This window comes from Tauraco erythrolophus, unplaced genomic scaffold, assembly GCF_009769465.1.
Source record: "Tauraco erythrolophus isolate bTauEry1 unplaced genomic scaffold, bTauEry1.pri scaffold_48_arrow_ctg1, whole genome shotgun sequence".
NCBI classification, from domain to species: Eukaryota; Metazoa; Chordata; class Aves; order Musophagiformes; family Musophagidae; genus Tauraco; species Tauraco erythrolophus.
In genome coordinates, this window is record NW_028238617.1 from 686,948 (window position 1) to 713,390 (window position 26,443).

The 26,443-nt window shown below is 62.9% G+C and overlaps 5 protein-coding genes across 6 annotated transcripts; 4 read left to right on the top strand and 1 right to left on the bottom strand.

Annotated features, from left to right (window-relative positions):
* On the top strand, positions 1-6,531 carry GALNT6 (polypeptide N-acetylgalactosaminyltransferase 6). Its single transcript, XM_086630729.1, has 10 exons — positions 1-488; positions 1,300-1,472; positions 2,432-2,581; positions 2,674-2,908; positions 4,171-4,288; positions 4,398-4,598; positions 5,049-5,180; positions 5,924-6,025; positions 6,123-6,275; positions 6,418-6,531. The coding sequence occupies exons 1-10, from the start codon at positions 1-3 to the stop codon at positions 6,529-6,531; spliced, it is 1,866 nt and encodes a 621-aa protein (XP_086486855.1).
* Positions 6,532-8,477: 1,946 nt separating this feature from the next.
* On the top strand, positions 8,478-10,263 carry CELA1 (chymotrypsin like elastase 1). The gene is made up of 8 exons (XM_086630759.1): positions 8,478-8,517; positions 8,611-8,693; positions 8,794-8,894; positions 9,132-9,257; positions 9,345-9,481; positions 9,752-9,897; positions 9,986-10,135; positions 10,252-10,263. Exons 1-8 carry the CDS (start codon positions 8,478-8,480, stop codon positions 10,261-10,263), a joined length of 795 nt encoding a protein of 264 aa, XP_086486885.1.
* Positions 10,264-11,036: 773 nt separating this feature from the next.
* BIN2 (bridging integrator 2) lies at positions 11,037-16,949 on the top strand. The gene is made up of 12 exons (XM_086630761.1): positions 11,037-11,201; positions 12,281-12,361; positions 12,493-12,547; positions 13,407-13,501; positions 13,676-13,771; positions 13,856-13,963; positions 14,053-14,138; positions 15,046-15,121; positions 15,355-15,437; positions 15,592-16,315; positions 16,493-16,573; positions 16,702-16,949. The coding sequence occupies exons 1-12, from the start codon at positions 11,037-11,039 to the stop codon at positions 16,813-16,815; spliced, it is 1,764 nt and encodes a 587-aa protein (XP_086486887.1). The 3' UTR covers positions 16,816-16,949.
* Positions 16,950-20,872: 3,923 nt separating this feature from the next.
* Positions 20,873-21,410, top strand: SMAGP (small cell adhesion glycoprotein). 2 transcript variants are annotated; one of them, XM_086630764.1, is made up of 3 exons: positions 20,873-20,900; positions 21,065-21,142; positions 21,238-21,410. In XM_086630764.1, the coding sequence occupies exons 1-3, from the start codon at positions 20,873-20,875 to the stop codon at positions 21,408-21,410; spliced, it is 279 nt and encodes a 92-aa protein (XP_086486890.1). The 2 variants fall into 2 exon arrangements, with proteins under 2 accessions (XP_086486890.1, XP_086486891.1); XM_086630765.1 differs by having other exon boundaries at positions 21,068-21,142.
* A 1,955-nt stretch (positions 21,411-23,365) lies between these two features.
* On the bottom strand, positions 23,366-26,396 carry DAZAP2 (DAZ associated protein 2). The gene is made up of 4 exons (XM_086630762.1): positions 26,384-26,396; positions 25,016-25,137; positions 24,165-24,407; positions 23,366-23,538 (listed from the first exon to the last, which is right to left on the bottom strand). The coding sequence occupies exons 1-4, from the start codon at positions 26,394-26,396 to the stop codon at positions 23,410-23,412; spliced, it is 507 nt and encodes a 168-aa protein (XP_086486888.1). The 3' UTR covers positions 23,366-23,409.
* Positions 26,397-26,443: the final 47 nt, after the last annotated feature.

The following is a 26,443-nucleotide window of genomic DNA, read 5'->3' on the forward strand; positions in this document are numbered from 1 at the left end:
ATGAGGCTTTTCCGGAGACGCTACAGCGCCTTGAAGGTGGCTTTGGCGGGCGCCGTCTTCGTCATCTTCCTCTTCATCCTACAGAAGGATGTGGGGAACAAGGACCCGAGCGAGGAGCCCTGGTTGAAGAACATCGTCCAGGGGAAGGACCAAGTCCTCGACCTGATGCTGGGGGCGGTCAACAACATCCGTGACTCGATGCCGAAGCTGCAGATCGGAGCTCCGGTCCGGCAGGAGGAACCACCGCCCGGCACTCGCTCCTGCCTGCCCGGCGTCTACACGGCAGCGGAGCTTCGGCCGCTGATGGAGAGACCCCCCCAGGACCCCGCCAGCCCCGGAGCCGACGGCAAAGCCTTCAAGAAGGATCAGTGGACGGCGGAGGAGACGAAGGAGAAGGAGCGAGGTTACGAGAAGCATTGCTTCAACGCCTTCGCCAGCGACCGCATCTCCCTGCAGCGCGCGCTGGGGCCCGACAGCCGCCCCCCGGAGTAAGAGCCGTCGCCCGAAGAGCCGCGTGGGCCCTGCGGCTCCCGGAGGGGCAAGTTCAGGGGGAAGTAAAAGCGGATCAGGGGCGAGATGTCCCCGAGCGCTGGCAGGGGATTGAGCAGAGGGAGGGCTGGAAAAATATTTAGTGTTATTTTTTTTTTCCCTGATTTTTGTCCTCTTGGGGTTGGTTTTAGCAGCAATGGGCAAAAGGCAGCAGCGGCTTTTGTGCCTCCGTGTACCGGCTCGCGGCCGAGTGGCTCCGGCATCTGTCCCCCCCCCCATTCCCTCCCCTCCGTTTTTTATTTCAGCTGGCTCCAGCAATCGGACTTTTTCTTTTCCCGGCGGAGTGGAACAGCCTCAGATCCCGCTGGGGAGGAGGGGGCAGCATAAACTCGAGAGACCCCCTCGGCCTCCCTCCAGCAGCGTGGGCTGCCGGATTAAAGCACGGCCCCCCATCCCCTGCCTGCTTGGGGGGGTGGGCTGGGGATTTTGGGGTGGGTGAAAAAAGGCTTGAATAGGGGGCAGAAGCCCAGCCCTGGCTTGGGAACCTTCCCCCCCGGCTCCGACAGGCGATTATCCGTGCTTAGCAGGTGTAGCGGCGACAATGGGGGGGCACTGGGGCAGGAATGTGATTCACTCCACTGGCAGCGGGGGGAGAGGTAGAAATCAATTAAAATCAAAGCGGCGCCGAGCCGAGAGCCGCCGGGGCCGGGAGCTGCTCTGCTGCCCCGGGGTTTGGCGGGGGCCGAGGTGGGGGTTTCGTTTCTGTCGTGCCCCCTGCGTCTTGCTGAGCCCCCTGCTTTTCTCTTGGAGGTGCATCGACCAGAAATTCAAGCGGTGCCCCCCCCTGCCCACCACCAGCGTCATCATCGTCTTCCATAACGAAGCGTGGTCGACGCTGCTGCGGACGGTGTACAGCGTCCTGCACTCCTCGCCGGCCCTCTTGCTCAAGGAGATCATCCTGGTGGACGACGCCAGCACGGACGGTGGGTGGGGGCCGTGGGGGGCCGCGGGGGGCCGTGGCGGGATGCGGGGGAGACACCGAGCATCTTTCCATCCCCGGGAGCAGCAGTTCGGAGCCGCTCGGCGAAGCGGCTCCCGCTGACGCCCCAGCAGCCCAGGATGCATCCGGCAGCGCTTCCACGTTGTTTCGCATCCGCCCAGGAGCTCTCCCGGGATTTTCCCTTCTCCGGCACTGCTGTTAACTCAGCCCCGGAGAAAAACTGGGTGCTCCTCCTGCAAACACCGCGCCTGCCGGGCTGCAGTCCTCGTTATCTACGCCCAGAGCAAATTAACGCCGCGGTTTGGCACCGGGGCGCTGGAGAGGAGCGGACTCTGCCCTCGCCCCGGAGATCAATGTTCCCTCTCTGCCCGGGGCAGCCGCGGCGGCTCCCGAGGAGCAGAAGCCTCGGGGCGGCGCTGGGCTGAACTGCCCGTGAGCTCGGCCGCCGCTGCGGTGGGGACGGGGGTTGGATGCTCGGGAGACTCAGGGACTCTTCCCAGGACAAGTCTCCAGACGTCGCAGCTCTCACTTGACCATTCCCAATTTTTGCCTTGGCCGCATCTGCCAAGGAAGGAGAGAAATCCCAGTTTCCCAGGGTGACGGCGCGTCCGCTTCCCTCGGTGGCAGATCGTTTGCGCGGTCCCGGTGACACCTTAACCTCGGGGTGTGAGGCTTTCTCACCCCGTCCTTCCTCTCATCCCTCTTTGGCGGAGGATTAGATGGGGCCGGTGGCAGATTCTTCTGCCAAACTCACTTTCTTTAGCCAAAAAAACCCTCTTGGGTTTTGAGGAAAGGAGGCTCCACGTGTCCCTGGATCCAAACCCGGGTGCAGGGTCTGAGCAGCAGCTCCTGGATGGGACGGGGGCAGCAGGGTGGGCTGGTGGGACGCAGGGACCAGTGTCTCCCCATCTCTGACGGATCCGATTGCTCTTTCCCCCCCAGACTACCTGAAGGACGAGCTGGATCGCTACGTGGAGCAGCTCCAGATCGTGCGAGTCGTGCGGCAGGAGGAGAGGAAAGGGCTGATCACGGCACGGCTGCTGGGGGCCAGCGTGGCCAGCGGGGAGGTCCTCACCTTCCTGGATGCCCACTGTGAGTACCCACCACCTCCCAAGGGTCCCCCGGGGAGCTGGGGGGGGCTGAAGTTGTCTCCACCCAACGGCCAACCCTTCCCGGTGCCCCAGGCGAGTGTTTTCACGGCTGGCTGGAGCCCCTCTTATCCCGCATCGCCCAAGAGCCCACAGCCGTCGTGAGCCCCGACATCGCCACCATCGACCTCAACACCTTCGAGTTCTCCAGGCCGGTGCAGAACGGCAAGCAGCACAGCCGCGGCAACTTCGACTGGAGCCTGACGTTCGGCTGGGAGCTCGTCCCGCCGCGGGAGAGGCAGCGGAGGAAGGACGAGACCTTCCCCATCAAGTGAGCCTTTGCGGAGCTGGTGGGATGGGAGGCGAGGTTGGATGAGCCCCGGGAGCGCCGTGTCTGGAGCCACCGGCTGCAGAACGTCCCTCCCTAAGCTCAGTCGGTTCAGCCATGGGTGGCGAAGAGCTGAGCACCCTGTGCCAGGAAACTGCCCCTTCCTCCGGGTGTTTTTTCCTCCTTTTTCCAACAGATTGAGGTTTTCCCTGATGGTTTTGGTGCCTCCGGGCGGGGGATGCTGCCCCTTCCCAGCCGGCAGTTCCCTGTGGGACACTTGGCGCGGGAGGTCGTGGGTGGCACGGGTGCCCAGGAGAGGATGCTCAGGCACCGTCGGAGCTGTGGGGCTGGTGGAGCAGAAACCACCGGGGTTTGGTGAACGTGGGTTTGGTGAACGTGGACTCACACAGGACCTTTCAGCAAAACACCCTGGAGTCGCCTCCAGGCATCTCTCCGCTCCGGCAAAGTCTCTCGTTAAGGGTTTAATTGTTTTAGATGCTCCCTGGGCACCGGGTGGGCACCTGCACTGGCACAGCAGCGAGAATATTTCACCTGCGGATGGGACTGCACCGAAATCCTGATTTCACCCCCTTGTTTTCACGCAGAGAAACCCTGAATGGGCTTTTCTGCTCCGCTTGTCCGTCGGTGCCCTGCGATAAGCCGGGTGCCTCTGCCGGGAGACACCGGACACCCGGCTGGCCCTGGCTGCATCCCGTGCCCGGCCGGCGGCAGCGCCGGCTTTGTGCAGGGGTCACCCGGGAGACGGCCCCGGCCCAAGAAAGGTCCCTTTCACCGCGAGCCGGCGGTTTGGCTCCCGGCAGCGTCTCGTCTCCGCTCGGCAGGAACTCAGCAGCTCAGCAAATCTTTTTTTTTTTTTTTTTATTATTATTTTTCCGGACTAAAGGCAAGATTCTGTTCCAGCCTCTTGCAAAGATCAGATGGAAAAGATTAGAGGAGTGAATGAGGCGCCGGCCGCGGGGCTCTAATCTCTCCCCTTCTTTCCGACGACAGGTTTTCGGTGACAATGTCCCCTTTGAGGCGGGAGCCGGCGGCGAGGCCCCGCGGTGTCACGCTGCCACCGCCGCCTCCGGCCCCTCCACAGCCACCACAGCTGGGGCACAGCTGGAAGGGGCAGGGAGATGGGGGGACACGGCTGCAAAGTCCTCACACCCACTGGGAGGGCCGTGATGCCCCCAAAACTCAGCCTTCTGCTTTTCTGTCTTTGTTTTAACTCTATTTTGTCCCCCCTCTTCCCTCCCCTGCAGATCACCGACCTTCGCCGGTGGCCTCTTTGCCATCTCCAGGTCCTACTTCGAGCACATCGGCTCCTACGACGACCAGATGGAGATCTGGGGGGGCGAGAACGTGGAAATGTCCTTCAGGGTAAGGGTGGGTCAGCGCCGTCTTCAAAGGGCAGCTTCAGGGTTGGCCCTTGTCGGGGGGCACGGGGGGAGGTCGGACCCCCCACGTCTCAGGCGTTGCCTCCCCGTAGGTCTGGCAGTGCGGGGGACAAGTGGAGATCATCCCTTGCTCCGTCGTGGGTCACGTCTTCCGCTCCAAGAGCCCCCACACCTTCCCCAAGGGCACCCAGGTCATCTCCAGGAACCAGGTCCGCCTGGCCGAGGTCTGGATGGACGACTACAAGGAGATCTTCTACAGGAGGAACCAGCAAGCGGCTCAGATGGCCAGAGAGGTACCGGGCACGCCGGCGGCTTCGGCTTCTCCTGGGGGGGCCTGAGCCAGCCCGGAGTTCAGGGCTGAGCAGAGGGAGGAGGTGGGCTCAGCCTGGGGTGGGAAAGCAAATGCAGGTGGAAAGATGGAGCCAAAAAGCTATTCGTTTTTTTTTTTTTTTTTTTTAATTTGGCCATAATGGTTTCTAGTAGAAAAACACAGATTTATTTTTTTTTTTTAATTATTTTTACATCAAAACGTTGCGCAGTGCCACGGCTGCACATCCCAGCGCTCTCAGCGAGCGGTGGGTGCCTGAGACCAGGGTGTCTCGCAAGACTCCGCCACTGGTCCCAGTCCTGGGCACACCGGGGTGGACCCTTTGGCTCTGAGCCCTGGCTCGGGAGGGATTTTTGATTTTTTCCTTGCTGGCTTCGGAGGTTAGTTTAATTTTCTCACATGACTTTGTCAATAGAAGACGTATGGTGACATTACAGACCGGCGCAAGCTGAGGGAGCAGCTCCACTGCAAGAACTTCACCTGGTACCTCCAGACCATCTACCCGGAGATGTTTGTTCCCGACCTCACTCCAACTTTTTACGGAGCGGTAAGTACAGGGGTGCCCGGAGCATCCGCTGGGCTCAGCCCTTGGCTAGAAATAGCCACGGCAGCGAAGGCCCCCAAAGGTTGACTTTGGGGGTTTTGTGTTTAAACTGGTGTGCTGGAGCGTTTTGGTGCAGCCGTGTCTGTCACCGCATCCGTCACCGGCCGGCAGGGCCGGTTTGGGCTCCGGCTGACGGTGAAGGCACTGGAATCCAGCAGAGCTGGTTTGGGGCGAGTTACGGGGTGGGGGACCCGCGGGGACGTGGCATTGGGTTGAATCGGGCGAAAGAGCTGAAAGCTTCCAGGAGCACCGTGCCGGCGTCGGCACGCAGGGGGTGGACTTGGAAAATGGAGAAGGGGACGGGCAGGACACGGAGCACCAGCTCCAGCCCCGAGGATGGAGCTGCTGGAAAAAGCCCGTCTTCTCCGAGCCGGGTGTTGGGGTCTGAGTCCGACCCTCCGGGCCGGGACGATGTGGCTCAGCCGTGGGGTGCGGCGAGGGCCGGGCGCCGGCTCCGCTGTTAATTCCCCTTTGTTTCCCGAAACCTTTGACGCGGTGGGACGCGGGCACGAGCGTTCCCTGCGTCCTGGAAAGGACGAGGGACCCGGACCTGGCACCTTGTACCAGCATCGGTGTTTGCGCGGCGATGGTTAAACACCCCGCGCAGCCCAAACCCCCGGCGGGTGCCCCCCTGGCAGCTCGGAGCCCACCTCACCCCCCTGCCCCTCTTCTTCCTCCCCCCGCAGATAAAAAACAAGGGCACCCAGAGCTGCCTGGACGTCGGGGAGAACAACCATGGTGGGAAACCGCTCATCATGTACCCCTGCCACGGCATGGGGGGCAACCAGGTGGGCCCCCCCCGACCCCCAGCGTCTCCCCTTCCTCCAGCCCCGCCAGTTTCCCCCCAGGTGTTACTTTCTTGCTGCTCTCGCCCCCCCCTCCCAGTATTTTGAGTACACGAACCAGCGGGAGCTGCGGCACAACATCGGGAAGGAGCTGTGCCTGCGGGCGGGCGCGGGCTCGGCCGAGCTGGGCGACTGCCGGTACCGCGGGAAGCCCGGCCGCGTGCCGGCCAGCGAGGAGTGGGACCTGGTGCAGGTGAGCAGCCGCGGCGCCATCCCGGGAACCACCCGAGTGGCATCGTCCCTCCGGTGACGATGCTCTGCCGCTCCCCCTCGCTTGCGTCTCTCCTGCATCCCACCGGCGGCGCTGAGCTGGTGCCGCCTTTGGTTTCCGGCAGGACCGGCTGATTAAGAACCCGGCGTCCGGCACGTGCTTGACGGCCCGAGGGAAGCACCCGGCGATGGTTCCCTGCAACCCGGCGGACCCCCACCAGCTCTGGTCCTTCACCTAGCGGGGGGCAGAGCAGCCCGAGCCCCCGGCCATTCCCGGCTGCCCGCAGGAAACCGGAATCCAAAAAAACTTCCCTCCTTTTTTTTTAATTTAAGAAACAAAAGCCTTAAATATGCTGCATTTCACAGTTGCCTTGAGCTTCATCCCGTGCCTTTGGAGCGGGGCAGCCCGGGGAGCCGAGCTTGGCCGGCGGTGCCCCACGGAGCCCGAAACGCGGCTGTCGGAGAGATGCCCGAGGACGCTCTTCGGTACCGGCAGCTGCTCGTCCTTCCCCTCCCCAGCTCCAGCCGGAGACTCGGAAATTCGTATCGGACATGGAAAAACGTGGCCGCGCCGCCCTCCGCGTGAGAGCCGGCTGGGAAGGTGCTGCCGGCGAGGAGGAGGATGGTGACCGGCCGTGCGGCTCATCCTGCGGGAGGGTGGGCCGTGGTTTGTGGTGGTCCCAGGCAGGAGAGGGAATCCCCCCCAGCACTGCCCAGGGGGTGCCAGCATCCAGCCCTCGCCCACCACGGCACCGTGCCGCGCTGCTGCCGGGACCGGAGAAGTTGGGCTGTCTGCCCTGGATAGCAGGCTTGACTGGGGGGGAGAAGCTAGATTTTTTTTATTATTATTATATGATGGTGATTCCTGGGTGCGATTCTGCTCATCCTCGTGCCGATGCAGAGGAGGGTTTTGCCCCGGGTGGCACAGCTGGACCGCACCGCGGCATCCTCCCAGCGAGAGCCTCTCCGGTGCCCCGGTGCGGATCTCCTCCCCGCCCTGGTTTTCTCCGAGCCCGACCACTGTAGCTGCCACTTTCGTTGCTGTTTCATTTCTAGAGGTAGGGGGGATGCCCCCTGGAAGTGGTGTGGGGGTGGGAGAACTTGGTTTTGGATACATGACCTCGAATAAAAAGATGATTTATTTTATGGACATCCCGTCTCCGGCTTCCTCCGAGCTCCCACCCCTCCTCTCATTTCATTTCCCTCCCTCTTCTTGCCCTGGAAACTGCCTTTTGCAGCCCAAAAGTGGATTTAAAGCCCCTTTTGCCATGAGGTGCCAAATTCGGGGTGGTTCAAGTTTGGGTTGGGTGTCCCTGGGCCGGGGCGGAGGCTTTGCTGCCGTCCGTCGCCGCGTTCCCTTCTGCGCCGGTAAAACAAACAAGTGGTTATTTGGAGAGCGTTTTGCCCATGAAACCTCCTGTTTTCCTTCGAGATAAGAGCAGAAATGCAGCAGGTGGGGTTTTTCTTTCCTCGTTTCTTTTTTATTTTTTTGCCCTGGCTGAGCCAACAGTCGCCCCTATCACAAAGGTGTTTTCCAGGGACTGCTCCGCCAGCGCAGCGCGAGCGTCGCTGCTGCGGGTCCGCCCCCCGGCACAGCCCCCGCTTCTCTTTGAAAGGGGGAAAAAATGAAAACTCTTCTGACCAGAAATCAGATTTATGTTGCAAACCACATCCGTGTTTCATTTACGCTCAAAATGCTCCGTGTACGTCGAGTCCAGTCCTGGGTGGGGGGGTTTTCTGGAGGGGGTGAGGGTCTTGCCCTGTGTTCGCCTCAGTTTCCCCATCCCGGGGGCGACGCGGGCACCGTTGCTGTTGGATAAAACTCTTGGAGACATCCCACGGATAAATGCGATGCGAGAGCCGCAGCTGGGACACCCGTGGGGCACGAGAACGGGATAAACTCACGACAGCGTTGCCCGAGCCGCGCAGAAGAGGATGATGAAGGAGGAGGACACCGTCTCCCCGGGGGTTCGGGCTGCCCGTCCGAAGCGGAGGGACCCTCGGGGTGCGCCCCGGGCTCCCAGCCCCGACCTTCGGGGGCCGTGTGTGTTTTGGAAGAGGCGCCAAGGCTGCTCGATAGGGCGGCCTCACCTGCTTTCCTTCCCATCCCTCCTTCTCCGGCGCCGTTAAAGCCGCCGCCGGCGCAGCCCCCGCGGCAGACGAAGCACCCGCGTGGTCCGGCGCCATGCTGCGGCTCGTGCTCCTCGCCGCCCTCGCCCTCTGCGGTGCGTCCGGCGCGGGAAGCCGCCGGCATCGTTGGCTGCTGACGACCCTCCGGTTGTGATTCATTCCCCCCCTCTCCATCCTCTCTCCCGCAGGACGCTGCTCCGAGCAGGATCTCCATGGGATCCAGCGGGTGGTGGGTGGCACCGAGGCGAGCTCGCACGCCTGGCCCTCCCAGGTGGGTCCTTCCCGGGGGCGGCCGGCGAATCCCGCGGGGATCTCATCCCGCCGGGACCGTGCGGTGAGACCCCCCCGTGTCTCGCGTCCCCCCTCCCCAGATCTCCCTCCAGTATTATTCCAGCGGCAGTTGGCACCACACCTGCGGAGGGTCCCTCATCCAGACCAACTGGGTGCTGACGGCAGCCCACTGCGTGGACAGGTGAGCGGGCGTGCGGACCCCACCTTGCTCGCATGGAAAAGCCGTTTTTCCACCAAAAACCTCTCCAAGGAGAAATTTTGGCTGCTCCAACCTCGTCCTTTAAGGTCTTTGCTGCTCCTCCAGTAAGGAGCTTCACGGACCATCCCTGGGAGCATCTCGCACGGATCCTGTCCCTACAGCTCATGGTGAAAACCACAATTGCTGACCTGACCCTCCGTTTTCCCACCTTCCCGGCAGTAACCTGAACTTCCGCGTCGTGGCCGGTGAGCACAACCTCAACTCCGACGAAGGCACCGAGCAGATCCTCAGCGTGAGCCAGATCACCATCCACCCCTACTGGGACAGCGACAACGTCGCCGCGGGGTAAAGCACGTGGTGGGGGGGGATGTGGGGGCAGCGATGCTGGGGGTGGGAGGGATCCGTGAGACATCCTCTCCCTCCTCTCGCCAGCTACGACATCGCCCTGCTCCGCCTGTCCAGCCATGCCACCCTGAACAGCTACGTGCAGCTGGCAGTGCTGCCCACCGAGGGGACCGTCCTGTCCAACAACTACCCCTGCTACATCACGGGCTGGGGGCTCACCCGCAGTGAGTGCCGACACGCCGCCCCGGCCCGGAATCGCCCGAAAAGCGTGGGCAACGCGGGGGGCTGAGTGCTTGGTTTGAGCCCTTTGAGGTCCCAGGAGGCATCACGGGGGGCTTCGCTCTGGGAGATGCCCGGCGTTGGGTTGGTCTGGGGGACCCGCGGCGGCGGTGGTGGGCTCTGCTTTGGCCGAGGGGGATTTCGCCGTGGCTCCGGCCGCGGGGTCTCGTGGGTCTTTGCCGCCGCGGCGTTAACCAGCGCTCGGTTGCACGCAGCCAACGGGCAGCTCTCCAGCGTCCTGCTGCAGGCGTACCTGCCCGTGGTGAGCTACCAGACCTGCTCCAGATCCTCCTACTGGGGCTCCACCGTCAAGAGCACCATGGTCTGCGCCGGCGGTGACGGCGTACGCTCCGGCTGCCAGGTACGGCCCCAGCATCCCGTTTTTCCCCCCCGGCATCCCATCGCCATCCCCATTCCGCCCATCTCACGCGGGTTCCTCGGTCCGGCAGGGCGATTCGGGCGGTCCCCTCAACTGCCCAGTGAATGGGGAGTACCAGGTCCACGGCGTCACCAGCTTCGTCTCCAGCCTGGGCTGCAACGTCCTGCGCAAACCCACCGTCTTCACCCGCGTCTCCGCCTACATCTCCTGGATTTCCAGCGTAAGGCGATGGCCGCGCCCGGGGGGCCGGGGGCTGAGACCCCCGGTGCTTCTGTCGCACCGACGCACCGGCTCCGGCCCCGCTTGGCTCAACCGTTGCCTTTCTTCTCCTTCCAGGTGATCGGCTGATCTGAGCGGTGGCAGGAGAGCCCAGTCCCCGGCTCGGGCGATGGGCATCATCTTCCCCCCATTTTGGCCCGATGGGTTCCAAACCTGAAGCCGCTGTCAATAAAACCTGTTCCTCTCCGGCACTGGTGGATGCTTTGTCCCGCAGCGCGGTGATCCTTTCTCCTCCAACCCTCCGCATCCTTTTCCCCTCTGGTCTTCCAGAGCATCCCATCAGCCACGTCCCTCCTCTTCCTCGCGCTCTTGGAAAGAGCCATGGGGAAAAGCAACCGGCCCCGCGCTCTCGGGGCAGCCAGAAAGTCCTGGGGACAACAGGAAAAGGGGAACGTGCTGCCAATCCCCTCCTTGGGCAGCGACATGGCTCCTTGGGGACGTGGTGGGATCCGGTCGGCGTCGTTCCCTGCCGCTCCCTCCGTTTCTCCTCCAAAACCCACCTCCTTTGCAACGGGACATGGCGGGTTCGGTGGCTGTGACCACCTCGCCCCGTGGCTGGGGGCTCAAAGCCGTTTACCCCCACCATGTCCCGGAGGAGGCAACTGTGCCACAACCTTGTGGCACGAGGATCGAAAACCAGCGCCAAAATTGCACCAAAATTGCACCAAAATTGCACCAAAATTGCACCAAAAGCCAAATTTAAACCCAAACCCAGACTCTTGTGGAAGAGTTAAGAGGCGGATGCGGGTTCCCCATCACCCATTTGGCCCCCCCATGTGCTGGGTGCCGCGGGAGCCTTTCCGGGGGCCGACGCGGTGTGGGGGTGCCCGGGTGCTCGGCGGATGCCGGCAGCTGCGTCGCCTCGAACTTCCTCCGTAGCAAACATCAAACCGCAGCGCGCGGCTGCGAGCAGGAACCGCGCCGCAGCCATGGCAGAGGGCAAGAGCGGCGGAGCCGGGCTCTTCGCCAAGCAGGTCCAGAAACGCTTCAGCCGGGCACAGGAGAAGGTACGGCACGATGCCCGCCCGCCACACCCGGCCCCCAAAATCCCTTCTTTTAGTTCCCTCTTGAATTTCTTCCCACCGCGGCGCCGAGGGGGTGGCACAGCGGGCACCGCTCGGCACCCACGGGTGCGCGTAGGGTTTTGGTTTGGGCGCTTCTGGGTCAACGTCATCGTTGCTCCGAGGCTTTGGGCTTGATGGCATCTCCCCAACGTCCCCCGAGCTGCTTTGGCAGCCACTGGGTTCCCTAAAAGTGGGGGGTTTTCACCCAAAACACCGTCCCGGAGGTGACCCCGCGGGCGCAGGGTCCCTTGGGGCCGGCCGGCGGTGGCGGTCCCCGGCGCGGGGACGGTCCCCGAAAAGCCGGCGCAGGAAGCGAGGGGGAAGGGCTGCGGAAGTGGACAGAAACGGGGCGACCTCAGCTGCGCCGGGGCGACGCGGGGGCCTTTTTTTCCTTTTCTGGCCCCAAAAATGTGGGCGATGAGTCTTATTTTGGGGAGGGGGGGGGGGTGATGAAGGCCCCCACCCCCCAAACCCACACGCTCCCGGGTTTCCTGGCTGAGCCTCGGCGCTAAATTCGGCTCCGCCGCGGCTGTATCAGCCCCGGCCAGGCTGCGGATGGATCCCGGGGGGGGCCAACCTCTTCCTGGACACCCCAACGCTCCGTCCCCCCCGGAGCCTCGCCGCGCTGGTGGCTCCGGCGGCAGCCTTCGGCCGCAGACCGTCCTCATCCTCAGCACGGCGGCACCGGTGCCCAGCCAGGCGGCACCCAGGGCTGCGCCCGCACCCATGGTCACGTGCAGGGATGTTTCGGGGTACGAAGAGCTGCAGCCGGGGGGTTTTAGAGGGTCGGGTGACGGGTTGGCACCCAAAAAGTTGCCATTTTCCTTCAAAAAAAATAAAAGCATTGAGCGGTGTGCCAAAACTTTTCATGCCCCGTCCAAATCCCCGCTCGGCGGCGGCTCTGCCGGACCCTCAGCATCCCCCCGAGAGCGGCTTCCGCCGGGGCCGACCCGGTTGCCCGCCGGCAGCGCCGAGCGCGGGGCCGGCGCCTCTGCCCACCGTCCCGTCCCGCTCCGGCGCAGGTGCTGCAGAAACTGGGCAAGACGGTGGAAACCAAAGACGAGCAGTTCGAGCAAAGCGCCTGCAACTTCCAGCTGCAGCAGGTGGCACCGGGGCGGCGGGCAGGGGGGCACGGGGACACCCCCCCACCCGCCCCGCGCTCCCGCTGCCGCCGGGGGTCCCTCCCGGCCCCGGGGGTGGCCCCGACGTGTCCCCTCACCGCGTCGCTTTGCAGAACGAAGGCCACAAACTCTACAAGGATCTCAAAGCGTTTCTGGGCGCCGTGAAAGGTAACGGCAGCGCCGGAACGCCGGGAAACTCCGGCGGCACCGCGGAGAGCCGGGGGGTGTGCAGCATCGCTGCGTTTTCTTACACGGGGATAATAAGTACTAATAAATCATCGAGGATAAAAATTAATAACTCACACCTAATAACTCGTACCTAATAACTCATGCCTAATAACTCGTACCTAATAACTCATACCTAATATCTCATATCTAATAACTCATGCCTAACAACTAATACCTAATAAGTAATAGATAACAGATAACAGATAATAGATAATAAGTAATAAATAATAAGTAATAAGTAATAAGTAATAAGTGATAACAATAATAACAGTAAAAACAATAATAAGAATAACCTAATACCTAATAAATAATGCCTAATAAGTATAGGTAATGGATAATAGATAATAAATGATATATTATAGATAATAAGTAATAAGCAATAAGCAATAAGTAATAAGTAATGAATAATAAATAATGAATAATGAGTAATAAGTAATAAGTAATAATAAATAATAACACAGACTATTATTTAGTCCTTACATGGACTAGGTAATAGATAATGGATAATAGATAATAAATGATATATTATAGATAATAAGCAATACGTAATAAGTAATAAGCAATAAGTAATAAGTAATGAATAATGAATAATGAGTAATAAGTAATAAGTAATAAGTAATAAGTAATAATAACACAGACTATTATTTAGTCCTTACACGAACTAAGTAATAGATAATGGATAATAGACAATAAATGATATATTATAGATAATAAGCAATAAGTAATAAATAACAAATAATGAATAATAAGTAATAAGCACTAAATAATAACACGGACTATTTTTGCGGCCGCGCCGCAGTGATGCACGAGAGCTCCCGGAAAGTGGCGGAAACGCTGCAGGAGATTTACAGCCCCGACTGGGACGGCCACGAGGAGCTGGGAGCCATCGCGGCTGTGAGCCCCCCGCCGCGTCCCCGCCGTCCCCGGGGGCCCCTCCGAGCGGGGGGGGGGGCCGCGGGCTGAGCCGCGCTGTCCCTCGGGACGCAGCCCGGCACGTACGGCCGGAGGGGGGGTTCCGGGGGGGAATGGGGGCGTTACACCCCCGTCCCCCCCTTTTCCACCCCGCAGAGCAATGACCTCCTGTGGGACGACTACGAGGCGAAGCTGGCCGACCAAGCCCTGCGCCTGATGGAGAACTACCTGGCTCAGTTCGGGGACTTCAAGGTACCCCCCCCCGCCCCGGTGTGTGGTGGGGGGGAATATGGGGCCCCGGGGCCCGATCCTGGCTCACCTCGCCCCCCCGCGCAGGAGCGCATCGCCAAGCGGGGCCGTAAGCTGGTGGACTACGACAGCGCCCGGCATCACCTGGAAGCTCTGCAAAGCGCCAAGAAGAAGGACGAGGCGAAAATCGCCAAGGTGGAGCCTCCCCCGGGACCCCCACCCTGCACAGCCCCCCGTGCCCCGGCCGGGCTGGTCAGTCCGTGACCCCCCTTGGCTCCCCGCAGGCCGAGGAGGAGTTCAACAGAGCCCAAGCCGTGTTTGAGGATCTCAACAGGGACCTGCGGGAAGAGCTGCCGGTTCTGTACGGCAGGTACTGGGGGTGTCACGGGGGCTGGGGGTGTCACAGGGGCTGGGGAACTTCTCCAGGGGCTGGGGGACATCAGAGGGGCTGGGGGTGTCACAGGGGCTGGGAGACATCGTGGGGCTGGGGGACATCGTGGGGCTGGGGGTGTCACTGGGGCTGGGTGTGTCACAGGGGCTGGGGGTGTCACAGGAGCTGGGGGACATCGTGGGGCTGGGGGTGTCATAGGGGCTAGGGAACTTCTCCAGGGGCTGGGGGACATCAGAGGGGCTGGGGGACATCATGGGGCTGGGGGTGTCACTGGGGCTGGGGGTGTCACAGGGGCTGGAGGACATTGTGGGGCTGGAGGACACCAAAGAGGCTGGGGGACATCACAGGGGCTGGGGGACATCATGGGGCTGGGGGTGCCACAGGGGCTGGGGGCCACGGCGGGGTCAGGGCTGGCACGTGGCCCCCGCAGATCATCCTGCCCAGAAACCGTTGGCACCCGCAGACCCCCCGTTTGCAAGGGGGGGAGGCAGAGGCCCCCTCCTCCCACCCCCCTGTCGGTCCCCTCGAAAAAGCACCATCTGAGCAAAAGGTCCCCAAAAAGCGGTGGCTGAGCCCCGGGACACGGGTGGGTGCGGGTGCTGGGGGGGGGGGGTGCAGTTCCCCCCCCATGGCAGGGAAGAAATGGGATTTTCTCCCAAAAGGCCACGGTGGTGCCGTGGTGGTGGCCCCAGGGGACATCGGCCACCGGTGGCCGTGGCAGCCGGGGGGGTGGCAGCACCATGGCTGCGGCAGGGTGGCCCTGGGGACAAACGTCCAGGGCCACCTCGTCCCCCCCCCAGGGGTCTCCTCGCCGTTCCCCACCCCCAGGTGGGTGCCCGGCGGGTGGGTGCTCAGCACCCCCAATCCGCCCCTCTCCCTCCCGCAGCCGCGTCGCCTGCTATGTCACCATCTTCCAGAACATCTCCAACCTCCGCGACGTCTTCTACAAGGAGATGAGCAAGGTGGGGGGGCGAGGTGGCACCCCAAAACACCTCCCCCCTCGCCCCTCCAGCAATCCCACAGCCGTTGGGTGCTGCAGCTACGCCGGTGCCGGCAGCCCCCCTCGGGTCCTCGCTGCTCCTCGTTTAATTTAATAATTTAGAGCATCTCGAGGATGTTTGCGGTGCTGCCGGGTGGCACCGGGGGGGCCCCTCTGACACTTTTTTCTCTCCCCCCCTGCCCCGACTCCCCGCAGCTCAACCGTGACCTCTACGAGGTGATGAGCAAACTGGACAAGCAACACTCCGGCAAAGTCTTCATCATCAAAGGCGTCTCCAGGTAAACGAGCGGCCGAGCGCCGGCGGGGCAGGGGGCTGCGGGGGGCCGAAGCGTCACCCGCGAGCCAGGGCGGTGCCGCCGCGGTGCCGCGTGTCCCCAGGGACGTGGGCCGTGGCACAGGGGGCTTAACCGCCTCTCTCCTCCCGCCACGCAGCAACCGGCGCTCACTGGTCATCTCCTCGCCGGTGAGCCCCCCAGCCATGTTCCCCTGCCCAGGGAAGGCGCCGGACTGGCAGCCCCCGGTGGAAGCGGAAGCAGCGGTGGCGTCCCCCGGGGTGGGCGGCGGTGCCACCGACGCCATCGCCAACGGGGAGTTGGGTGCCACCTTCCCCGGCCCCCCACCGGCTTCGCCCGCCAGCGGCGGGTCCCTGTCGGAGACGGCGTCGGTCTCCAGCGAGGAGCCCCCGGAGCTCAGCCCCGGCACCGAAGCGTCGGCCCGCGAGCAGGGGACACCGGTGACCATCGTGGAGCCGGGCACCGACTCCCCTGGGCTCACAGCGGGGACTGCCGGTGGGGCGCTGCCGGGGGCTGAGGGCATCGCCGCCTCCCTGGCATCGCTGATTTTATCCGAGGCCATCGCCCAGGCCGCCGGCACCGCGCCGCCGGAGCCGGAAAAAGCCGCAGCCGGGCCGGGGGCGAGCAAAGCCCCCGCTGCCACAGGGGATCCTCGGTGGCCAGGTGGCACGGCCACCGACGGTGAGGATCGGGCACGTCCCGGGGAGCCACCAGCCCCCCGTCCCGTGGCAGAGGCACCGGCATGTCCGTCCCCGGGCGGCAGGCAGACGCCGTGCCAGCTCGGCGAGGCCACGGGCGAGCACAGTGACCCCGAGGAGAGCGTGGAGGTGATGGACGTCGCGCCGAAGGCGGCCAAAATTCAGGTGAGGGGTGCTGGTGCGGGGAGGGGACGCACATCCGCACCCCGCGGTGGCGGGGGGACACCGGCTTTTCCGGAGACACAATCCATCCTGGGGGGCATCCGGTGGGGACGCGGGGATGCGCGGCCGGGGAAGTCCACGGGACGAATCCGTCCCGGCGCGACGCCGCTGTGCTGGCAGGTGGGGCTGGATCCAGCCCTCGGCGCGGCGGCGAGCGGCTGCACCGGCGACAGCAGCTCCAGCTCCGGCTCCCTGGCCCAGGTAGGTGCTGCGGCACCGCGGCGGCGGACACCGACCCGACCCCCCCGGCCACACTCCATCCCTCTTGGATCCGGTTGAAGCAAAATCTCCACCGCCCCGGCTCAGCCGCACGTCTGTGTCTGTCCCAGGAGCCGCGCTGTCCCGGGACACCGGAGCGGGACACGAGCCGGGACGTGAGCCAGGACCCCCCATTGGAAGCCAACCCCACCCAGGGCCCCACCGAGACCCTCACGTCCCTGTGAGCTCAGTGCCCGGCGTCAAAACCGGGCGTTTTACGGTGCCACGGGCAGATAATTTTGTTTCACCGAAACCATAGCGTGCTTCCCCACCCCCCGTCCCGTCGGAAATAAAGGCAGAGGGCACAAACGGTGGCGAAGACGCCGGCAAGGGCCAAATCTCCGTCCCACAAAAACCCACCACCGGAACGGGGGGGTCCCCGCGAGTGCCGGGGGTCCCCGCCTGCGGGCTCACGGCGGCCAAAGGTGGGTGCGGGAGGGATTTGTCGCCCCGTCCTGCCCCCGGCGCCTCGCCCTGACTCAGGAAAAAGGCACCGAGCTGGTTTTACCGGCTCCCAGAAAATGTGCTGCCGTGCAAAAAAAAAAAAAAAAACCAAGAAAAAAAGAAGATTTTACCCTCCCCACGCTGCAAAATCCCCCCGGATCAAAGCAAAACCCTGGCGCCGAACGCCACCCCGGCGTGAGAGCGTGTGTTGCCGCCCCGACGCCGGGTGATGGGCTGGGTCCCCAGCAAGCAAGGGGTTAACGGAGGGAGGTATTCCTGGGTTTTATCATCATCGAGCCGGACTGGAAAGGTGAGGCAGGAAAAGGGCAACGCCTGCGCCCGGGCGAGACTCGGAGCCGCACATGGTGCCGGCAGCCGCTCGCCCGGCACAGCGGGCGCAGGTACGAGCCTGGGTGGGGGGGACCCGGCGCCCGGGGTGACCCCTTCCCGACAATTCCCCGTGCCCCGGGAGGCCGGAGGCGTTTGGCTGCATCGGGCACGTGGATTTGCACGGGGAGGGAAGTTGTGCCACGAGGGCCAGCGACGCACGGCTGGTTCGGGGGAGAAGCCGGACGGCGGCGCTCAGCGGAGGGTTTTCCGGTTGGGTTTCAGGGGAGCGGGAAGGGAAAAGGCCGGATCCTGCGATGGCGAGAGGGAGAAAGGAGAGAACGCTGCGGGGTGCAGGGAGAGCAAAGCGCTGCTCCGGGGGGGACCCATCCCGGGGGGGACCCATCCAGGGGGGGACCCATCTTGGAAGGACCCATCCCAGCGGGACCCATCCAGGGGGACCCATCCTGGGGGGACCCATCCTGAGGGGACCCATCCAGGGGGGACCCAGCCCAGGGGGACCCATCCCAGAGGAATCCATCCCAGGGGGACCCATCCAGGGGGGACCCATCTGGAGGGGACCCATCCAGGGGGACCCATTCAGAGGGATCCATCCCAGGGGGACCCATCCCAGGGGGATCCATCTTGGAAGGACTCATCCCAGCAGGACCCATCCAGGGGGACCCATCCTGGGGGGACCCATACAGGGGGGACCCAGCCAGGGGGGATCCATCTGGAGGGGACCCATCCAGAGGGACCCATCGTGGGGTGGACCCATCCCAGGGGGACCCATCTCGGGGGGACCCATTCAGAGGGATCCATCCCAGGGGGATCCATCCTGGGGGGACACATCTGGAGGGGACCCATCCCGGCGGGACCCATCCCAGGAGGACCCATCTCGGGGCGCCGGAGGAGAACCGGGGGTGAACGGTCTGCAGCGACGGTTCGCTCAGCCCGTCCTCCGTCTGCCGGGAAGGGGAAGGGGAAGGGGCTGGGGGGGCGCAGCGAAGGCGCCGCTGAGCATCTCCGAACGCCGGCGGAGTTTTTCGGGAGCGAAGCCGCGGGGCTGGGGGGGGTTGTGCTGTGGGAACGGCTCTTGAGCAACTCGGCCCGAGTGTGAGAATGAGGAAGATGATGGGGTTGGTCGGGTTATTTTTTTACAACCCCTGCGTTGCTTTAAAAAACCCACGGAGATCCGTCCGGATCCAGCGCGCCGGGGAACGCGGCGCCCTCCCCGGCTCCGCCAGCCCCCGGCACCGCCGCTGCGGACGCCCGGAGGCTCCGGCTGGATCACGGCCCGGCGAGGTAACCCCGGCGTGGTTTTCCGTGCCGCGGAGCATCGGGCTCCTCCGCGGCTGGTTTGGGCAAGTTCCTTCCCGCGGTGCCAAGGCGGGAGCAGCCGGGCGGGATCCGGGAGGAGCATCCCTCCCCCGGGGATGCCACGTGGGCAGCTTCGCTTCCCTGAGCTTGTGTTGCCCACTGGCGATGCCGAACGCTCCCCAGGGAGCCCCCTCCCCACGGCACCCCGTTGGCACCAGCTCCCTCTCCATCCAGCGGCGCCTTTTCCTCCCTTCCCTTAAAGCTCAATCTCACGGTTTTGGGGAAATTTTACCCATTTTTTGCTCCGAAGCCACCCAGCAGCGGCCACTGCTCCGTGGGAAGGTTGCGGTCGGCTTTGGGAAGTGCGTGTAGGTCCCGGGCAGCCGGACGTCGCTGCCGGAGGAGCCCAATGAGCTTTAAAGCAAAACTGGGATTAAGGCAAAGCTGGATTTAAGGCAAAGTGGGGTTTAAGGCAAAAATGGGATTAAGGCAAAGCTGGATTTAAGGCAAAACTGGGTTTAAGGCAAAATAGGGATTAAGGCAAAACTGGATTTAAGGCAAAACTGGGTTAAGGCAAAATTGGGATTAAGGCAAAACTGGATTTAAGGCAAAACTGGGTTTAAGGCAAAATTGGGATTAAGGCAAAACTGGATTTAAGGCAAAACTGGGTTTAAGGCAAAATCGGGATTAAGGCAAAGCTGGATTTAAGGCAAAGTTGGGTTTAACGAGTTGGTGGCTCGTGCCAGCCTGAGCTTGAACTTGGGGGGAGCTTTGGGAGACTTGGGGTCCCGGTCCCCGGCAGTGGGAGAGGGGTCCCACGCCCGTCCGCGCACACTGCTGGGAAGGGGGGGAATTGTTTTCCCAAATTCCCGTGACTCCCTGAGCCCGGACGTTTGCGCTCTGGTAGCGCTCGAAAGCGAAAGCTGCTGTTGGAAGGGATGTTTTGCCAACACCCGCCGGCACCCCGAGCCACGAGGGCACCGTGGGACACCAGGGCAGGGCCACACCCTGAGAAATTCATCCCACTTTCCAAAAATCCGGGAAGCCGCCGGCAGGGAGAGCATCACCGCGGCCTCGGGAGATGCGTCCTGACGGCACGGCCGCGCTCCCGGCTCCCTGCTCCGGGCTCCCTGCTCCTGGCCTGCATCCATGCTCTGGAGGTTAAATTTCCTCTTTTTTTTAAAAAAAAAAATAAATAAAAAATGACATTTTTATTTGCTCCTGACATCTAGCGGCACGGCACCGCGGAGCCGCTGAGTCACTCGCGCCCGAGCGCCGGAGCCATTGCAGGACGGATTTTTTGGAGAGGGTTCCGAGGGGGCATCCGCCTCGGGCACAGCCGCCGCGGTCGGCTTCACGGCTGCGGGATTTTTGCCGGTGAACCGTTCCGGCGGCGGCGTCGAACTCGGGACGGCGACGGGTGGATTTGGGAGGATTTAGGTGCGATTTGAAGCTCTCAAAGTTTGAGAATTGCAGAGTCGGTGCCCGGTTTTTCCCTCGACAGCTTCGCCGCATCCCCGGAGCGCGGCGTGTGCCAGCCCGCTCCTCTCCATCAGCCCAAACAAAACCCTGGCTTTGGTGGTGCCACACCACCGCCGGCACTGGGTGCCACACCACTGCCAGCACCGGGTGCCACACCACCGCCAGCACCGGGCGCCACATCACTGCCGGGACCAGGTGCCACATCACCGCCGGCACCGGGGGCTACATCACTGCTGGCACCGGGTGCCACACCACTGCTGGCACCGGGTGCCACACCACCGGGTGCCATACCACCGCCAGCACCGAGGGCTACATCACTGCTGGCACCAGGTGCCACACCACTGCTGGCACCAGGGGCTACATCACTGCTGGCACCAAGGGCTACACCACCACCGGCACTGGGGCCACATCACCGCCAGCACGAAGGGCTGCATCACCACCAGCACCGGGTGCCACACCACCACTGGCACCAGCTGCCACATCACCACCGGCACCGGGTGCCACACCACCACTGGCACCAGCTGCCACATCACCACCGGCACCGGGTGCCACACCACCGCTGGCACCTGGGCCTGTCAGGGCGCTGCGCGGGAATTTCTCACCTTTATTCCTTTTTTTTTTTGGTAGCTCTGAAGGACCCCAGACCTTCGCCCGCACGGAGCCGATGCGATGGAAGATCAGCCTCCTCTGACCGCAGGTGAGCGCCCGGCACAGCTCCGCCGGCTGTTGGTGCCGGATAACCCTCGGCAAGAGCTCGCCCGGGGTCTCCGCGCGCCCCGTCCAGCTAAGCCTGGCTCGGAGCCGGCTCTGGACCCGCCTTGCTCACCTTCTCCTCTCTCCCTCTGTCCTGGTTTGATGAAGAAGAGCTGACAACCCCCTCCCTGAAGAAGGCTCACCCCCCACCTCTCCATGAGGACGTCAACACCGCCGTCATCGCAGGTAAGGGCTCTCCTTGCCGGATCCGCCCTGTTTCCCAGCCCGGTTCCGACCACGCCAGGCTCACCCCAGCTCCCCTCTCTGCCTTCTCCTGGTAGTGGTCATCACGCTGGTGTTCCTCACCCTGCTGACAGTCCTGGTGGTCATCATCATCTACCTGTACCGGAACAAAGGCAGCTACCTCACCTACGAGCAGCCGGCGGCGGACACCGACGCAGCGCTGCCGATGGAAGATGCTCCGGCCAAAGAGAAAGAGGAATATTTTATCTGAGCCTGCGGCTCCAGCTCCGACACACTCAGGTCCGATTCCCCGGAGTTGGGAACCTACAAGCTGCTTTTTTTTCCTCTTTTCTCCCTTAATTTATTAAGCCAACGACAGAAGGGAAAAGCCATCAGTGTGTGCCAGAGCTGTGCCCACCAGCTCGGCGGGGAGCAGCCCGCACCCCCCCATCCCCTCCGGTCGGAGCTTCCTAATAGAGCCCGGTGACAAACGCCTGGAGCGTCGCTGTTCGCCTTTTCCTTATCTCGCAGATAATTCCATTATTTTTTCCTTATCTCGCACAACAATTCGATTTTTCTGCTGCTGATTTCGGGGGGGGGCGGGCGGCACGGATGATTTGGAGGCCAAGGTCAAGCGCGTGTGAAACAGGCTGCCAGGCGGTGCGGCGGGTGCCCGAGAGCCCCACCGTGGCCCCCGGGAAGCACATCCCGGCCCCGAGAGGCGCCTGACCGCGGAGAACCGGGACGCGGAGCCCGGCGCGGGCACCGACGCGCACGCTCACGGAGGCACGGGCACCAGTCGTCCCCCGCTTCTGCCAGCCACAAAGCTGGGGCGAGGGGCAGCTCTGGCCATCCCTCCTCCACTCCCTTCTCCCGGGGCAGCAACTCCTTTAAATCAGACACGGAAAAAAAGCAGGAAAAAAGAAAAAAAATTCAAACCCAAAGGAGGAAGTTCACAAAATAGCAGCGAAGAGGAAATAAGTGAAGAAACCCAAAGGCTTGCGCCGGGCAGGAGCCAAAGGGTTTTATTGGTCTAATGCAAATCTGCTACGTCGTTCAAATTTTCAAAATAGTCTTTATTCTACTTTTTTTTTTTTTTTTAGTATAAAAAAAATCCACGAGTTAAGTGCACCACAGTGTGTACAGAGAGACGTAATGCTGAACCTTCATAACAGTCAGTCGTACGGTTAAACACGACGCGTACAAGACACGGATTTAGATGAAACTGAAACCTCAAGATAAAATATATTTGAATCTGATCTTTTTCTTCATAAAACAGAACAGAAAAAAAACCCAAAACATTGAGGATCCCTGAAATATTTTTCTCAACCCTACTAAGACTTCATTAGACCCGAGGCATTTTTGGAGCACGTAAAACAACCCCGTAACCGCGCTAATTTGTGTGTTGATTGACAGCTGCCAACCAGCCTCCCTGTCGGAACAACAGCCGCAAGGAGTTTCGGCGTCACGGCACCGCGTTGAGTTTAAAACCAAACCCGAAAAAGAAAAAAAAAAAAAAAAAAAAAAAAGGAAGTTTATTAAGCATCCTAAAAGCCCAGTTAGCATCGAATGGAACGTTCAATCACGAGTTGCATTGTGTTTCTGGCACCAAAGCATGGCTTCCGTCGGGTCTGACGTGCAAAGAAATCCCAGGTTACTCGGAGTGGAGACAGAAAATCCCACCGTCTACGCCGGCTGCGCACCTTCCCGGAGGGAATCGCTGGGCGAGCGGGAGCACGGAGTGCTTCGAGGGAGCGTTCTAGAGTGAGGTCAGGAGGAAAGAAGTGCCAAGGTGCCCTCCCCGCTGCCAGGCTTTTCTATCCAGCACCTCTGCTTCCATGGAAGGGAAACCCGGGCGGCTGCGGCTCCGGCGCCCCGGCAGGAGCGTGAAGGGCGGGTGAAGCGGATCGGCTCCCTCGCCCCCCCCAAAGCCACAGGCAGCCGACGGAGAAAAGCTCAGCGCCGCGGCATCGCTCCAGCGAAAGGGAAGGGAGAGGCCGGGCTGCTGAGCTCCCACTCCTCCCGGGCACCGACCCCCCTCCCCGCCGCGCGAACGTTGGCACCGCTGCCGCCAACAGGGTTCTCGTTTCGCTTCCGGGCGCCCGCGGGGCCGGCGCCGGAGCAGGAAGACACCTCACCGCTGCGCGTCTAATCTGCGACTTCAGGTTAATATGGACTAAAGCAGTTACATCGTGAGAAGTGCTGACGGAATGTGATGTCCTTCCTTACACAAATGGAGCCCCCCCTCTCCCCCCCTTCCCCTTCCCTCTTCACCAGATAGTGTAGCCGCCGTCCGAGCCTCCCAGGAAGAAGTTTCCCTTCCGTTGCGTCACCAGGACGTTGGCTCCCTGCATCACGGCCAGCTGGGCGGCGTTGGGGGGGCAGCCGGGAGGGGGGGGCTGGAAGGCAGAGAAAGGAGCGGTGGGAGGAGAGCCGTGGGCAGCGCCGCGACGGACGCCGGCACGAAGCCGCCGCGGGCACCCAGAAACCTCCCGCTGGCTGGCTGGCCCCGTCGCGTGCCACCGAGCGAAGACGGAGCCCAGGAGCCGTCGCGGAACGCTCCGTGCCCTGCCCGCTCTTTTGGGAGCCCGCAGCCCGTGGGGCTGAGCCTGGCTTACGGCCCACGCCGAGGAGCCGGGAGCCGCGGAACGAGATCTTCCCGGGCCACGAGCCACGGGGGGAAAGTCCGGGGGAGCAGGAACCTCCCACGGCTCCACCGCGGCACGGACAGAGGCCAAGTCAGAGTTTGGGGCCAGGGAAAGTCAGGTTGCCCACGACCCCTGGGCCAAATCGGGGCTAGCACTGGCCACGCCACGGTTTTGCTGTGAGCCAGAATTCCCTGCGAGCCCACGTGGCTCCGGAGCCATAGGCTGGCCGGAGCCAATAAACCCCCAGTTTAAATGGGAGCCTAATCCTCTCCCAAACGGTTGATTGGATGAAAAGTGGGGTTTTCCTCAAAAAAAAAAGGGATGTGCTGCCCCTAACACCGGAGCACGGCGGGTTTCGAGGACACGTTTATACTCACGGGGATGCTGGCTGTGCCGCCGGCCCCAAACCGCGCTCCAGCGTCAAAGCCGCCTTCCACAAGGACCGTCGAGCCCGGCGGGTAAACTGGTCCCACGGGGTAATACGCCAGCGGGACCGACGAGCCGATGGGACCCACGGCCACCGACTGGGCCACGGGCAGGAAGACGGAGGCGCCCGGGTACCCCGCAGACATGGTGGGGACGGTGGCAGCGCCCAGGGGCACGAAGCTGGGCCGGTAAAGCTGGGAGGAAAAAGCCGTGCGAGCCAGTTTAGGGATTTATTACTCGCCACGCCCGGCTGTTTGCCCAAGCACCGGCGCGGCGCGGACTTTCACCCTCCTGCGGGCACCGGGGAACCCCCTTCCCGGGCGTTTTCTCCGGGCTATGGCAAAAGGGCACCCTTCCCACAGCTACATTTGCCCTCCCAACTCCGATCGGAACAGAATTTGCACAATTTGCCCTCCCAACTCCAGTTTGAACAGAATTTGCACAATTTGCCCTCCCAACTCCAGTTTGAACAGAATTTGCACAATTTGCCCTCCCAGCTCCGATCGGAACAGAATTTGCACAATTTGCCCTCCCAGCTCCGATCGGAACAGAATTTGCACAATTTGCCCTCCCAACTCCGATTTGAACAGAATTTGCACAATTTGTCCTCCCAACTCCGATTGGAACGGAATTTGCACTTTGAGCCGATGATCCAGATCTCAGAAGAGAGAATCCGGGGATCAACCACTGCCCGGCAAACGAATCCTCCGGACGAAATTAAAGCAAACCCCGCAGCTACAAACCTTTAGAGAAATTTTAATTTTTTTTTAACCAAAAGCCCTCCGAGACGCGTGCTGCCCACCTCGGAGTACGCTGGCGGTGCATCCGTGTACGGCGGCGGCTGCGGAAGGGGCATGGTCTGGGGGTAGACGGCGGCGTTGGCCGGAGACTGGACGGGGTAGGACGGCTGGGCGGGATATTGTCCTGCGAGGAAGAGGAGAGCTCAGCCTGAGGAAGAAACGGAGCCGGACAGGACGGCGACCAGTTGGGTTCAGGTTGTGGTTTGGGGTTTGTTTTTTTTTTTTGGAATTAAAAAAGTTTGTTGGGATTTTTTTTGGAAGAAGGGAGCACCGGCTCTGGCAGCATCCGTGCACAATTTCGTCCTGCTGTGCCCGGACACCAGCTCATCCCACGGCAAAACCAATCCCACCAGTTACAACACCCTCCGCCGGCACTGGGAACAACCCGGAACCGACCGAATTCGCCCGGGTCGCAGCCGGGGCTCGGACTTACCGTTCCCGAACCGAAGCGGCCGCGGCGCCCGCACACCCCCGGGGCCCCCGCGGTGGTGGGGGGCACCGACGGGCGGTGTCGGGGTGAGCGTGACCCCCCCCCTCCCCCCCGCGGGGGTTTAACGGGCTCCGAATTCGGCCCCTTCCCGCTGGATCGGGACCCCCCCCAGCACAGAGCCCGTCGGGCAGCCGACACCCATGGGTGCCCCCCTGCCCCCCCCAGCCTGCGCCTTTCGGGGGTCTCAGCCCCTTCAGCTGCCCCCGACGTTGTCCCCCGGGGGGCCCCCCCCACCTGGGGGTACCCCCCATAACGGAGCGGCCTCGCCCATCCCCCCCGGCACCCAGCGGTGCCCCCGGGCCCTCCCGGGGCTCCCCCCGAGCCCCCACTGCCTCACCTGGGGGGGGGGGGTGTCTCCCCCCGTCACATGACCCAGAGGGTGTCCCGCGCCCTGCCGTAACACGCGGTCCCTTCTGACATCATCCGGGGGATTCCCGACGTCAGCGCCCCCCCAACCCCCCCCATCTAACGGCGGGGGGGGTCCCTCTCGCTCCGGCTCCCCCCGACGCCTACTGGGGTCCCCATTACGTCACCCGGGGATCCCCTACGTCAGCGGCGGGGGTCTTCCCCACCTCGGCTCGCCCTCCCCTTACGTCATCCCTACGGCACCAGCCCCCCGCTACGTCACGGCTGGGGGTGGGGGGAGGTCCCCCCCTCGGGCGCGCGGCACCCACAGGGTTAATGCGGCGCCGCCCCGCCCCCCCGCCCCGCTCCCATTGGCCGCCCGGCGCCCGCGCGGCCCCGGCCCGCTCGCGCGGTCACGCGCTGCGGCGCCGCCCTTAAAGGCGCCGCGTCCCGGAGCGGCGCTGCGGGGGGGGGGGGGGGAGGGGCGGTTTGCCGGTGAAGATGGCGGGGGGGGGGGGCGCCCCCCGGCCCTTGCCTTTGCCGTTCATGGCGGCGGCGCGGCCCTGGCTCCGGCGGCGGCGGCTCCTCCCGCTCT

Bases quoted from the DNA above. Each gene is read 5' to 3' on its own strand.
- DAZAP2 (XM_086630762.1), bottom strand. The intron at 24,408-25,015 runs GTGGGCAGCACG...TTTTCCTCCCAG, and splicing joins CACCGCCAGCGTACTCCGAG to CTTTACCGGCCCAGCTTCGT. The intron at 23,539-24,164 runs GTGAGTATAAAC...TCTGCCTTCCAG, and splicing joins GCGGCACAGCCAGCATCCCC to CCCCCCCCTCCCGGCTGCCC.
- CELA1 (XM_086630759.1), top strand. From the start codon at position 8,478: ATGCTGCGGCTCGTGCTCCTCGCCGCCCTCGCCCTCTGCG. The intron at 8,518-8,610 runs GTGCGTCCGGCG...TCTCTCCCGCAG, and splicing joins CGCCGCCCTCGCCCTCTGCG to GACGCTGCTCCGAGCAGGAT. The intron at 8,895-9,131 runs GTGAGCGGGCGT...CCTTCCCGGCAG, and splicing joins GCAGCCCACTGCGTGGACAG to TAACCTGAACTTCCGCGTCG.
- BIN2 (XM_086630761.1), top strand. From the start codon at position 11,037: ATGCCGGCAGCTGCGTCGCCTCGAACTTCCTCCGTAGCAAACATCAAA. The intron at 13,964-14,052 runs GTGGAGCCTCCC...GGCTCCCCGCAG, and splicing joins ACGAGGCGAAAATCGCCAAG to GCCGAGGAGGAGTTCAACAG. The intron at 14,139-15,045 runs GTACTGGGGGTG...TCCCTCCCGCAG, and splicing joins CTGCCGGTTCTGTACGGCAG to CCGCGTCGCCTGCTATGTCA.
- GALNT6 (XM_086630729.1), top strand. From the start codon at position 1: ATGAGGCTTTTCCGGAGACGCTACAGCGCCTTGAAGGTGGCTTTGGCG. The intron at 489-1,299 runs GTAAGAGCCGTC...TTTCTCTTGGAG, and splicing joins CCCGACAGCCGCCCCCCGGA to GTGCATCGACCAGAAATTCA. The intron at 1,473-2,431 runs GTGGGTGGGGGC...TTTCCCCCCCAG, and splicing joins GGACGACGCCAGCACGGACG to ACTACCTGAAGGACGAGCTG.
- SMAGP (XM_086630764.1), top strand. From the start codon at position 20,873: ATGGAAGATCAGCCTCCTCTGACCGCAG. The intron at 20,901-21,064 runs GTGAGCGCCCGG...GGTTTGATGAAG, and splicing joins TCAGCCTCCTCTGACCGCAG to AAGAGCTGACAACCCCCTCC. The intron at 21,143-21,237 runs GTAAGGGCTCTC...TTCTCCTGGTAG, and splicing joins CAACACCGCCGTCATCGCAG to TGGTCATCACGCTGGTGTTC.